At 58.2% G+C, this 12,360-nt stretch overlaps 1 protein-coding gene across 2 annotated transcripts in view; it reads left to right on the top strand.

Moving 5' to 3' along the window:
- Positions 1 to 11,960, top strand: part of LOC128802747 (potassium channel subfamily K member 3-like) — a 29,289-nt gene extending 17,329 nt beyond the window's left edge. Inside the window, exons 2-3 of one of the 2 annotated variants that reach the window (XR_008435569.1) lie at positions 9,366 to 10,662; positions 11,682 to 11,960. Coding sequence is in view for 1 of the 2 variants with exons in the window: in XM_053969304.1 (XP_053825279.1) it covers positions 9,366 to 10,234 (869 nt within the window). In the remaining variant the exon portion in view is untranslated. Of the gene's footprint in view, positions 1 to 9,365 lie in introns of both variants that reach the window. The other variant, XM_053969304.1, reaches the window with a different exon arrangement.
- The last annotated feature ends 400 nt before the right edge of the window (positions 11,961 to 12,360 follow it).

Here is a 12,360-nt window from a genome sequence, read left to right as displayed (position 1 = left end):
TGTCCCCTGGCCATGTCCTCCTGTCCCTGTCCCCTGGCCCTGTCCCCTGGCCCTGTTCCCCGGCCGTGTCCCCTGTCCCTGTCCCCTGTCCCTGTCCCCTGGCCCTGTCCCCTGGCCCTGTTCCCCGGCCGTGTCCCCTGTCCCCTGTCCCCTGTCCCCTGTCCCTGTCCCCTGGCCCTGTCCCCTGGCCCTGTCCCTGTCCCCTGTCCCCTGTCCCCTGTCCCTGTCCCCTGTCCCTGCCTGTCCCCTGTCCCCTGTCCCTGTCCCCTGTCCCTGTCCCCTGTCCCCTGGCCCTGTCCCCTGGCCCTGTCCCCTGGCCCTGTCCCCTGTCCCCTGGCCGTGTTTTCCGGGACAGGCTGGAATTCCGCGGCCACCTGCACCTGCTGCCGTTCCCAGCCGCCATCTCCAGGCTTTGTTTGCTCTTCCCGGGCACGCGGGGGTCTCGGGATGGGGACAGCTGTGTCCCCTCCCCCGGCCTGGGGACAGCTGGGATGGCCGGGATCAGCCCCAGCACTGGGAACAGCGGGATCCTTACTGGGAATGGTGGGATCCTTACTGGGAACAGCGGGATTCTCACCGGGAACAGTGGGATCCTTACTGGGAACAGCAGGATCCTTACTGGGAACAGTGGGATCCTTACTGGGAACAGCGGGATCCTTCCTGGGAGCAGCGGGATCCTTACTGGGAACAGCGGGATCCTTACTGGGAGCAGTGGGATCCTTACTGGAACAGCAGGAAACTTACTGGGAACATTGGGATCCTTACTGGGAACAGCAGGATCCTTACTGGGAACAGCAGGATCCTTACTGGGAGCAGTGGGATCCTTACTGGGAACAGCAGGATCCTTACTGGGAACAGCAGGATCCCTACTGGGAACAGCGGGATCCTTACTGGAACAGCAGGATCCCTACTGGGAGCAGTGGGATAATGATCCTTACTGGGAACAGTGGGATTCTCACTGGGAACAGCAGGATTCTCACTGGGAACAGCAGGATCCCTACTGGGAACATTGGGATCCTTACTGGGAACATTGGGATCCTTACTGGGAACAGCAGGAACCTTACTGGGAACAGCAGGATCCCTACTGGGAACAGCAGGATCCTTACTGGGAACAGCGGGATCCTTACTGGGAACAGCGGGATCCTTACTGGGAACATTGGGATCCTTACTGGGAACAGCGGGATCCTTACTGGGAACAGCAGGATCCTTACTGGGAACAGCGGGATCCTTACTGGAACAGCGGGATCCTTACTGGGAACAGCAGGATCCTTACTGGGAACAGCGGGATCCTTACTGGAACAGCGGGATCCTTACTGGGAACAGCGGGATCCTTACTGGGAACAGCAGGAACCTCACTGGGAACAGCGGGATCCTTACTGGGAACAGCAGGATCCTTACTGGAACAGCAGGATCCCTTCTGGGAGCAGTGGGATCCTTACTGGGAACATTGGGATCCTTACTGGGAACAGCGGGATCCTTACTGGGAACAGCGGGATCCTTACTGGGAACAGCAGGAACCTCACTGGGAACAGCGGGATCCTTACTGGAAACAGCAGGATCCCTACTGGGAACAGCGGGATTCTCACTGGGAACATTGGGATCCTTACTGGGAACAGCGGGATCCTTACTGGGAACAGCAGGATCCTTACTGGGAGCAGTGGGACAATGATCCCTACTGGGAGCGGGATGCTGATCCTTACTGGGAGAAGTGGGATATGGGGAAGGGCTGGCACGAGGAGGCTCCTTCCATCCCCCTGCCCCATTCCCTGAATCCCCTGTCCCTGCTCCCTGAATCTCCCTGTTCCTAATCCCTGGATTTGCATCCCTGCTCCCTGAATCCCATCCCTTCCCCCTGAATCCCATCCCCTGCTTCCCTGAATTCCCTGTCTGGGTTCCCTGAATCCCCTGCCGCATTCCCTAAATCCCTGCCCCATTCCCTAAATCCCCCTGCCCCATTCCCTGGTTCCCTAAATCCCCTGCCCCATTCCCTGCCCCATTTCCTGGTTTCCTAAATCCCCTGCCCCATTCCCTAAATCCCCTGCCCCATTCCCTAAATCCCCCTGCCCCATCCCCTGCCCCATTGCCTGGTTTCCTAAATCCCCTGCCCCATTCCGTAAATCCCCCTGCCCCATCCCCTGCCCCATTCCCTGGTTCCCTAAATCCCCTGCCCCATTCCCTAAATCCCCCTGCCCCATCCCCTGCCCCATTTCCTGGTTTCCTAAATCCTCTGCCCCATTCCCTAAATCCCCCTGCCCCATTTCCTGGTTTCCTAAATCCCCTGCCCCATTCCCTAAATCCCCCTGCCCCATTCCCTAAATCCCCTGCCCCATTCCCTAAATCCCCCTGCCCCATCCCCTGCCCCATTCCCTGGTTTCCTAAATGCCCTGCCCCATTCCCTAAATCCCCCTGCCCCATCCCCTGCCCCATTCCCTGGTTCCCTAAATGCCCTGCCCCAGTCCCTAAATCCCCCTGCCCCATCCCCTGCCCCACGCCCTGTCCCTCCTGGAGGCCTCATTCCCTAAATCCCACCCTTCCAGCCCCATTCCCAAAGATCCTTCCCTGCCCTGCCAGCCCTCCGGCCGTGCCCCCCCCCGGCCCGTTCCCAGCCCGCTCCCGCAGCTGTCCCGCTAATCCCGGCCATCCATCGCTCCGACAGCCGGGATCCGCTCCGGGCCCGGGGCCAGCCCTGCACCTGCTCCGGGGCCGGATCCAGCCCCGCTCCTCCGGCCCTAAAAAGGCCAGGATCGGCCGCGTTCCTGCGGGACGTGTCATCCTCCCTCCCTGGGGACACGATCCCTGCTCCCGGCCCATCCCGGAGCGGGATCCCGGCTCAGCCCGGCCCCGCTGCGCTCCCGGGACGCCCCTGGGAGCCGGCAGGGATTGGGGGGCAGGAGGTGGGAAAGGAGCCGGGATTCCTGGGTTTATTCCCGGCTGGGATGTGCCCTCCTCTCCTGCACGATTCCTCGCCACCCGCGGGTCCCAGAGGGATTTGGGGGTCACCCCCGCGCCGGTTTCCCGGGGTTTTCCCTCTTCTGCCCTTCCCGACCTTCCCCCCATCCTCAGACGTGCCGGAGCTCAGGCAGCTCCTGCTGAAACCGGGAACGGGGGGGGGAATCGGGGGATTGACGGACGCTCGGAGAGCTCATAAACTCCCTTCCCTCGGGAAAGAGCGCTAAAAATAGCTCCGGGAGGCCGCGGAGGGATGGAGAGGCTGCAGAGGGCTGGAGAGGGCAGGAGCAGGCAGGAAAATGAGGCAGGAAAAGGAGGCAGGAAAAGGCGGGGGGGGTGCTCAGGGAGGTTTTGGGAAAGGCAGCCGTGGGCACGGCTGGAGGCTCCATCCCAAAATCCACCCCAAAGAGCTGGAATGGGGAGATTTGGGAATTGCGGGGAAGGGGATGGCGGAGGGCGGGGTGAGGGCTCGGGATGTGAGAGTGGATGGAGCGCGAGGAGCGGGGAGAGAGGGACACGAGGGACAGGGAGAGAGAGGGACAGGGAGAGAGAGGGACACGAGGGACACGGAGAGAGGGACACGGGGAGAGAGGGACACGGGGAGAGAGGGACACGGGGACAGAGGGACAGGGAGAGAGGGACACAGGGAGAGAGGGACATGGAGAGAGAGGGACACAGGGAGAGAGGGACACAGGGAGAGAGGGACAGGGAGAGAGGGACAGGGAGAGAGAGGGACACGAGGGACACGGGGAGAGAGGGACACGGGAGAGAGGGACACGGGGAGAGAGGGACACGGGGACAGAGGGACACAGGGAGAGAGGGACACGGGAGAGAGGGACACAGGGAGAGAGGGACACGGGGAGAGAGGGACACGGGGACAGAGGGACACGGGAGAGAGGGACACGGAGAGAGAGGGACACGAGGGATACGGGGAGAGAGGGACACGGGAGAGAGGGACACGGGGAGAGAGGGACATGGGAGAGAGGGACACGAGGGACAGAGGGACACGGGGAGAGAGGGACACGAGGAGCAAGGAGAGAGGGACACGAGGGACAGGGAGAAAGGGACACGAGGAGCAGGGCAGGGACACAGGGAAGGGACACGAGGAGCAGGGAAGGGACACGAGGAACAGGGAATGACGAGAGGAACAGGGAAGTGACACGATGAACCGGGAAGGGTCACAAGGAACAGGGAATGACAAGAGGAACAGGGAAGGGTCACAAGGAGTGAGAAGGACGTGAGGAACGGGGAGAGAGGGACACTGGGAAGGGACACAAGAAACAGGGAATGGCGAGAGGAACAGGGAGAGAGGGAACAGGGATGGGACATGAGGAGTGAGAAGGACGTGAGGAACAGGGAGAGAGGGAGACGGGGAAGAGGGAAGGGACGAAAGGAACAGCGAGAGACGGACACGAGGAGCAGGGAGGGACACGAGGAGCAGGGATGGATCAGAGGGTGCTGCCAGGTGATGCTCAGGTGATGCTCAGAGGATGCTCCAGTGATGCTCAGGTGATGCTCAGGTGATGCTGCCAGGTGATTCTCTCAGGGATGCTCCAGTGATGCTCAGGTAGTTCTCAGGTGTTGCTCAGGTGCTGCTCAGGTGCTGCTCAGGTGTTGCTCAGGTGCTGCTCAGGTGTTGCTCAGGTGCTGCTCAGGTGCTGCTCAGGTGTTGCTCAGGTGCTGCTCAGGTGATGCTGCCAGGTGATGCTTTCAGGCAATGCTCAGGTGATGCTCCAGTGATGCTCAGGTGATGCTCAGGTGTTGCTCAAGTGGTTCCCTCAGGTGTTGCTCAGGTGATGCTCGGGGGATGCTCAGGGGATGATTTCAGGTGTTGCTCTGCAGCGATGTACAGATGACGCTCCCAGGTGATTCTCCCCCGGTGTTTCTCAGGTGATGTTCCAGTGATGCTCAGGTGCTGCTCAGGTGTTGCTCAGGTGATGCTGACAGGTGATGCTTTCAGGCAATGCTCAGGTGATGCTCAGGTGATGCTCAGGTGATGCTCAGGTGCTGCTCAGGTGTTGCTCAGGTGATGCTGACAGGTGATGCTTTCAGGCAATGCTCAGGTGATGCTCCAGTGATGTTTTCTGGTGATGCTCAGGTGCTGCTCAGGTGATGTTTTCTGGTGACGCTCTGATGGGGTGGCCCCAGGTGAAGCTCAGGGGATGCTCGCAGGTGATGCTTGCTCAGGTGATGTTCCAGTGATGCTCAGGTGACATCTCTGGTGACATCTCAGGGGATGCTCTCAGGTGATGTTCCAGTGATGCTCAGGTGATTCCCAGGTGTTGCCCAGGTGTTCCCCAGCTGTTTCCCAGGTGATTCCCAGGTGTTTCCCAGGTGTTTCCCAGGTGTTCCCCAGGTGATTCCCAGGTGTTCCCCAGGTGATTCCCAGGTGTTACCCGGGTGTTCCCCAGGTGATTCCCAGCTGTTGCCCAGGTGATTCCCAGCTGTTCCCCAGGTGATTCCCAGGTGATTCCCAGGTGATTCCCAGGTGTTGCCCAGCTGTTTCCCAGGTGTTGCTCTGTGATGCTCTGGTGATGATTTTTGGTGATGCTCAGGTGTTGCTCTCCAGACATGATCTCAGGTGCCACTCTCAGGTGTTGCTCACTCTGCCACAATTCCCTCCCATCAATTCCCTCTCCATGGATTCCCTCTCCATGTGTTCCTTCTTCATCAATTCCCTCTCCATGGATTCCCTCCCATGGATTCCCTCCCATGGATTCCATCCCATCGATTCCCTCCCATCGATTCCCTCCCATGGATTCTCTCTCCCTGGATTCCCTCCCATCGATTCCCTCCCATCGATTTCCTCTCCATGGATTCCCTCCCATCGATTCCCTCTCATGGATTCCCTCCCATGGATTCCCTCCCATGGATTCCCTTTCATGGATTCCCTCTCCATCTATTCTCTCCCATCAATTCCCTCTCCATGGATTCCAACCCATGGATTTCCTCTCCATCGATTCCACCTCCATGGATTCCCTCTCCAGTGGATTCTCTCTCTATGGATTCGCTCTCCATTCCCTCCCATGGATTCCCTCCCATGGATTCCCTCTCCATGGATTCCCTCTCCACGGATTCCCTCTCCACGGATTCCCTCTCCAATGGATTCCCTCTCCATGGATTCCCTCTCCAATGGATTCCCTCTCCATGGATTTCCTCTCCATCGATTCCACCTCCATGGATTCCCTCTCCAGTGGATTCTCTCTCTATGGATTCGCTCTCCATTCCCTCCCATGGATTCCCTCCCATGGATTCCCTCTCCATGGATTCCCTCTCCACGGATTCCCTCTCCACGGATTCCCTCTCCAATGGGTTCCCTCTCCATGAATTCCATCCCCGTGTCCCACGCAGAGCGGATCCCAAGGCACGGATCCCATTTCCTCTCCTTGCAGGAGATCCCATGATCCCGGTTTTCCCCTCGCTCCAGCTCCACCCGTGTCCCCCGGAGGGCGGCAGTGACGGGGACACAGGATCGGGATTAGGGACTGGGGATTGGGATTAGGGACACGAGACTGGGATTAGGGATATGGGATCGGGATTAGGGACTCGGGATCGGGGTTAGGGACATGAGATCGGGAGGAAGGACACAGGATTGGGATTAGGGACATGGGATCGAAATTAGGGACTCAGGATCGGGATTAGGGACACAAGATTGGGAGTAGGGACTCAGGATTGGGATTAGGGACTCGGGATCGAGATTGGGGATTTGGGATCAGGATTAGGGACTCCAGATTGGTATTAGGGACTCAGGATTGGGATTAGGGACTCGGAATCAGGATTAGGGTCTCAGGATCAGGATTAGGGATTCAGGATCGGGATTAGGGACTTGGGATCGGGGTTAGGGACATGGGATCAGGATTAGGGACTCAGGATTGAGATTAGGGACTCGGGATCGGGATTAGGGACTCAGGATCAGGATTAGGAACTCAGGATCAGGATTAGTGACTCAGGATTGAGATTAGGGACTCGGGATCGGGATTAGGGACTCAGGATCAGGATTAGAGACTCAGGATTGATATTAGGGACTCAGGATTGGGATCAGGGACTCAGGATTGGGATTAGGGACTTGGGATCAGGATTAGGGACCCAGGATCGGGATTACAGACAGGATGAGCTCCTCTTGGCATTCCTGGAGGGTTTGGGAACTGGTCTGGGATTGCGGCTGGGATAGGCCTTGGAAAAAGGGCCCAGGAATGCTCCGAGTCCAAGGGAAGAGGTTCGGAGTCTCCTTCCTGTTCCTGCCCGCTCCTGGTTTTCCAGGGAAAGGGAAAGGGAAAAGAGAAAGTGAAAGTAAGAAAAAGAAGGAAAGGGAAAAGTAAAAGTGGAGGGAAAGGAAAAGGGGGAAAAGGAAAAAAAATGAGAGGAAAAGGGAAAGGAAGAAAAGGAGGGAAAGAAAGAAAAGGATGAAAATGAGAAAAAAAGAGGAAGGGAAAGAAGGAAAAGAATGAAAATGAGAAAAAAGAGGAAGGGAAAGTAGGAAAGGGAAGGAAAAAGAAGGTAAGAAAAAGAAGGAAAAGTAATCAGAAAGGAATTGGAAAAAGAAAAGGAAAGGAAAGGAAAAAGTAAAAGGAAAAAAGGAAAAAAGGAAGAAGAGGAAGAAGAGGAAGGGAAAGAAAAATTATATGGAAAGATAAAGGGAAAGGAGGAAAAGGAGAAAAAGGAAGAAAGGGAAGAAGAAATGGAAAAGAAAAAAATGAGAAAGAAGAAAGAGAATGGGAAAGTAAGAAAGAGAAGGAGGAGGAAATGGATTGGAAAGGGAGAGGGAAAAGGATGGAAAAGGAAAAGGAAAAATAAAAAAAAGGAAAAGGAGGAAAGGGACAGGGACAGGAAAAGGGACAGGAAACGGGAGCAGCTGGTCCCTGCCTCCCCTGCCCAAGGCCTGCGCTGGCCCTGCCCGCGGCATCCCGGGATCCATCCGGGAGGGCACGGAGCGGGATAAATCCCGTCTGCAGCGGCGGGGGATTACGGGAGCGCAGCTGCTCCCGGGGCTGGATGCGGATGCAGCCCCCGGATGGCGGGAACTGGGGCACCGGGGCAGGGGACAGGGGGGTGACAGGGGGCAGACGGAGCGCTCGGCCCTGGAGGCCTCAGAAATCCCTGATTTCCCCATCTGCGGCGAGTCTGGGATGGGAATTTTGGGAATTTTCCCAAACCCAGGGATGGGGAAGGTGCCCCCACCCAAGGGCCCACCCAAACGTCGCCACTGGCACAGCATTCCCAGAGGAGCTGTGGCTGCCCCTGGATCCCTGGGAGTGTCCAAGGAAATGCTGGAGGGAGCTTGGAGCAGCCTGGGACAGTGGAGGGAGTCGGGGTTGGAATGGGATGGGATTTGAGGTCCCTTCCCGCCCAAACCACCCCATGATTCCATGATAAAGGACGCTCAGAACCCGTTCAGAGGGATTTTTATAGAAAAGGGAGGAAAAGGGAAGGGAGACCCTTCCTGGAGTCCTGAGAGTCCAAGTGAAGATCCTCACTCCGAAAACTCTTTCTCGGAGAGGAGCTGGGATGGGGCTGGATCCAGGGCTGGGAGAGCTGGGAATGTGCAGCTGGATCTGGGAAGGATCCAGGGAATCCTTGGAGCTGCTCCCCGATCCCAAAGGGGCTCCAGGAGAGCTGGAATTTGGGGAAGGGCTGGAGGGCCAGGAGCCAGGGAATGGCTTCCAGTGGGAAAGGGGAGCTTGGGATTTTGGGATCTTGGGAAGGAATTCCTGGCTGGGCTGGAATTCCCAGAGAATCCCTGGATCCCTGGCAGTGCCCAAGGGTGGGTTTGGATCACCCTGAGATCGTGGGAAGTGTCCCTGGGATGGGATTGAAGATCCATGGATCCCATCCAAACCATTCTGGGATTCTGGGATCAAGGACACTCAGGATCCATTCCGAGGGATTTTTATGGAATTTGGGGATGGAAAAGGGAAGGGAGACCCTTCCTGGAGTCCTGGATTCTCAGTGAAGCCCCTGGATCCCAAAATTCCTTCTCAAAGAGGAGTTGGGATGGGGCTGGATCCAGTGCCAGGGCTGGGAGAGCTGGGAATGCGCAGCTGGATCGGGGAAGGATCCAGGGAATCCTCGGAGCCTTTTCCAGAGGGAAAGGAGAGCTGGAATTTGGGGAAGGGCTGGAGGGCCAGGAGCCAGGGAATGGCTTCCAGTGGGAAAGGGGAGCTTGGGATTTTGGGATCTTGGGAAGGAATTCCCGGCCGGGCTGGAATTCCCAGAGAATCCCTGGCAGTGTCCAAGACCAGGTTGGAGCACCCTGGGACGGTGGGAGGTGTCGAGCTTGGAATGGGACGAGCTCTACGCTCCCCTCCCACCCAACCACTGTGGGATCCCGCAGCCCTCCCCGTGCTTCCCACCGACATTCCCCGCTCCCCATCCCCGCCGGGATGGCGGATCCGACCCCGCTCTCCCTTTCCCCCCAGGCTACGGGCACGCGGCGCCCAGCACGGACGGCGGGAAGGTTTTCTGCATGCTCTACGCGCTGCTGGGCATCCCCCTGACGCTGGTGATGTTCCAGAGCCTGGGCGAGCGCATCAACACCCTGGTGCGCTCGCTGCTGCGCCGCCTCAAGAAGCGCCTGGGCATGCGGCGGCCGGAGGTGTCCATGGCCAACATGGTGACCATCGGCTTCTTCTCGTGCGTCAGCACGCTCTGCATCGGCGCCGCCGCCTTCTCGCACTACGAGAACTGGAGCTTCTTCCAGGCCTACTACTACTGCTTCATCACGCTGACCACCATCGGCTTCGGCGACTACGTGGCGCTGCAGAAGGACCAGGCGCTGCAGACGCAGCCGCAGTACGTGGCCTTCAGCTTCGTCTACATCCTCACGGGGCTGACGGTCATCGGCGCCTTCCTCAACCTCGTGGTGCTGCGCTTCATGACCATGAACGCCGAGGACGAGCGCCGCGACGCCGAGCAGCGGGCGCTGCTCAGCCGGGCCGCTCGCTCCGGCGCCGCGGCCTCCGTCCCCGAGGCCGCCGCGGTGGCCCCGGCCGAGAGCGGCTTCCGGAACGTCTACGCCGAGGTGCTGCACTTCCAGTCGGTGTGCTCGTGCCTGTGGTACAAGAGCCGCGAGAAGCTGCAGTATTCCATCCCCATGATCATTCCCAGGGATTTGTCCAGCTCGGACACGGGCGTGGAGCGCAGCCACTCCTCGCCCGCCCGCTGTCCCGAGACGCCGGAGCACCGGTGCTTCTGCCGCTCCCGGCGCTCCGCCATCAGCTCCGTGTCCACCGGGCTCCAGAGCCTGGCGGCGTTCCCGGGATTCGCCAAGCGCCGCAGCTCCGTGTAGCCCCCCAATCCCCCCGGCCCGGATCCCTCCCGGAGCGGGAGGAAGCCGCTCCGGACTCGGGAATGACGCCAGAGCGAGGCCATCCCTGTTGGCTCCGGAATGGATTTTAATTTAAAACCTCTTGGATTTTAATTTCACAAAAAAAAAACTAAAAAAAAAAAACAAAAAAAAAAAAAAAAAAAAAAAAAAAAAAAAAAAAACAAAAAACAAAAACAACCACTCCTTGAAAATGTGAAACCTGGGAGAGCAGCGGGATTGAGGGGCACCTCCCACTGTGGGCAGCCGGCCCTGGCCTCTCCACGCTCCGGATCCTCGGGAATTCCCCGGGAAGCGCAGAGGGACCCGACGGCCGCGGAAATCAGGCTAAGAGGGGCTTAGCCGGAGCTTTTCCACATCAGCAGCCGCCCGGAAAAGCAGCCGGGAGTCACGTAGGCTGCTCCAAACCCTGGGATTTGGGGCTGCCTTAACCCGAACTCGTAGGGGGGCAGAGCTGGGAGAGCTCGGGATTGAACGGGAATCATCCACGGGAGGCCGGCTGATCCCACAGGATTTCCGTGTCCCCCCGTGCCGAGGGTCTGGGGATGGGATTGATCCCCTCGGGAAGGTGTCTTGGGGACAATTTGGGATATTGTCCCCTGGGATCCCCATCTCCATCCTCCCCAAGGCTCCAGGGATGGAATTATTTCCCTCGGAGTGGTTTTTTTTTAGGGATAATCCGGGGTATTTTCCCTTGGGATCCCCATTTCCATTCTCTCCAAAGCCCTGGGGATAGAGTTGTTCCTCCTGAGAAGGTATTTTGGGGAAAATTTGGGATATTTTCCCATGGGATCCCCGTCTCCATCCTCCCCAAGGCCCCAGAGATGGAATTGCTCCTCCTGGGAAGGTATTTTAGGAAAAATTTGGGATATTTTCCCGTGGGATCCCCATCTCCATCCTCCCCAAGGCTCCAGGGATGGAATTGTTCCCCTCAGGGAGGTTTCTTTGGGATATTTTCCCCTTGGATCCCCATCTCCATCCTCACTGGGACTCTGGGAATGGAATTTTTCCCTCAGGGAGGAATTTTGGGGACAGTTATCCCCCGGGATCCCCATTCCCACCCTCACCAGGACTCCGGGGATGGAATCTTTCCCTCAGAGAGGCATTTGGGGGAAATTTGGGATATTACAACACTTCCCCATCCTTTCCTCCACACCCCTTCCCACCACCACCCTCAGTCCTGGGATACTCCCGGAATTCCCCGGGATACCCCGGGGGTCACCTCTGTCACCACCACCCCGGCAGGGAAGGAAAGTTTCCCTCTTTTCCCACTCCCGCCGTTCCAGGATGGGATTTTCCCCCCCAGCACCCAAAGCCCCCTCTGGGGGACATGGTGGGGACACGGCGGGGACCGTCCTGGAGGCCTGGAGGTGGCACGGGGGACTTTGGGGATGTTCTGTCACCTTTCCAGAGAGGGAAAATCCATGGATTTCTGATCCTTCCGCTGTCCACTTGTGAGATTCCAGAGGATATTTATGACCAACGGCGCTGCCCGTGGAATTCCAGAGGATATCCGTCGCGGAGGAGGCTCGGGGGGCAACTTCCTGACAATTCCAGGGAGGAATTTCTGCATCTTCCTCATCCAGGGGCACCCGATTCCCGCCGGGAAGGGTTCCCTGGTTCTCATGCCAAAGCTGATTTGTCCCGCAGGGCTCCGTTCCTTGGAGAGAGAAATAAAGGATTGATGGAAGCTCGGGAGCGCCTGGGATCTTCCTGAGGGATGTGGAGAGGGAGGAGGGGCTGGGAAAGGAGGATCCCGATCCCCTGGGATCTTGACTTTGCCTCCAGTAATTCCCTCAGGATCTGGGAAAGGAGGATCCCAATCCCCTGGGATCTTGACTTTGCCTCCAGTAATTCCCTGGGGATCTGGGAAAGGAGGATCCCGATCCCCTGGGACCTTGACTTTGCCTCCAGTAATTCCCTCGGGATCTGGGAAAGGAGGATCCCGATCCCCTGGGACCTTGACTTTGCCTCCAGTAATTCCCTGGGGATCTGGGAAAGGAGGATCCCGATCCCCTGGGATCTTGACTTTGCCTCCAGTAATTCCCTGGGGATCTGGGAAAGGAGGATCCCGATCCCCTGGGACCTTG

The sequence above is a fragment of the Vidua macroura genome, unplaced genomic scaffold (genome assembly GCF_024509145.1).
Source record: "Vidua macroura isolate BioBank_ID:100142 unplaced genomic scaffold, ASM2450914v1 whyUn_scaffold_164, whole genome shotgun sequence".
Classification (NCBI taxonomy): Eukaryota; Metazoa; Chordata; class Aves; order Passeriformes; family Viduidae; genus Vidua; species Vidua macroura.
Note: the sequence above shows the minus strand (reverse complement) of the source record. Positions and strands in the feature narration are given on the sequence as shown.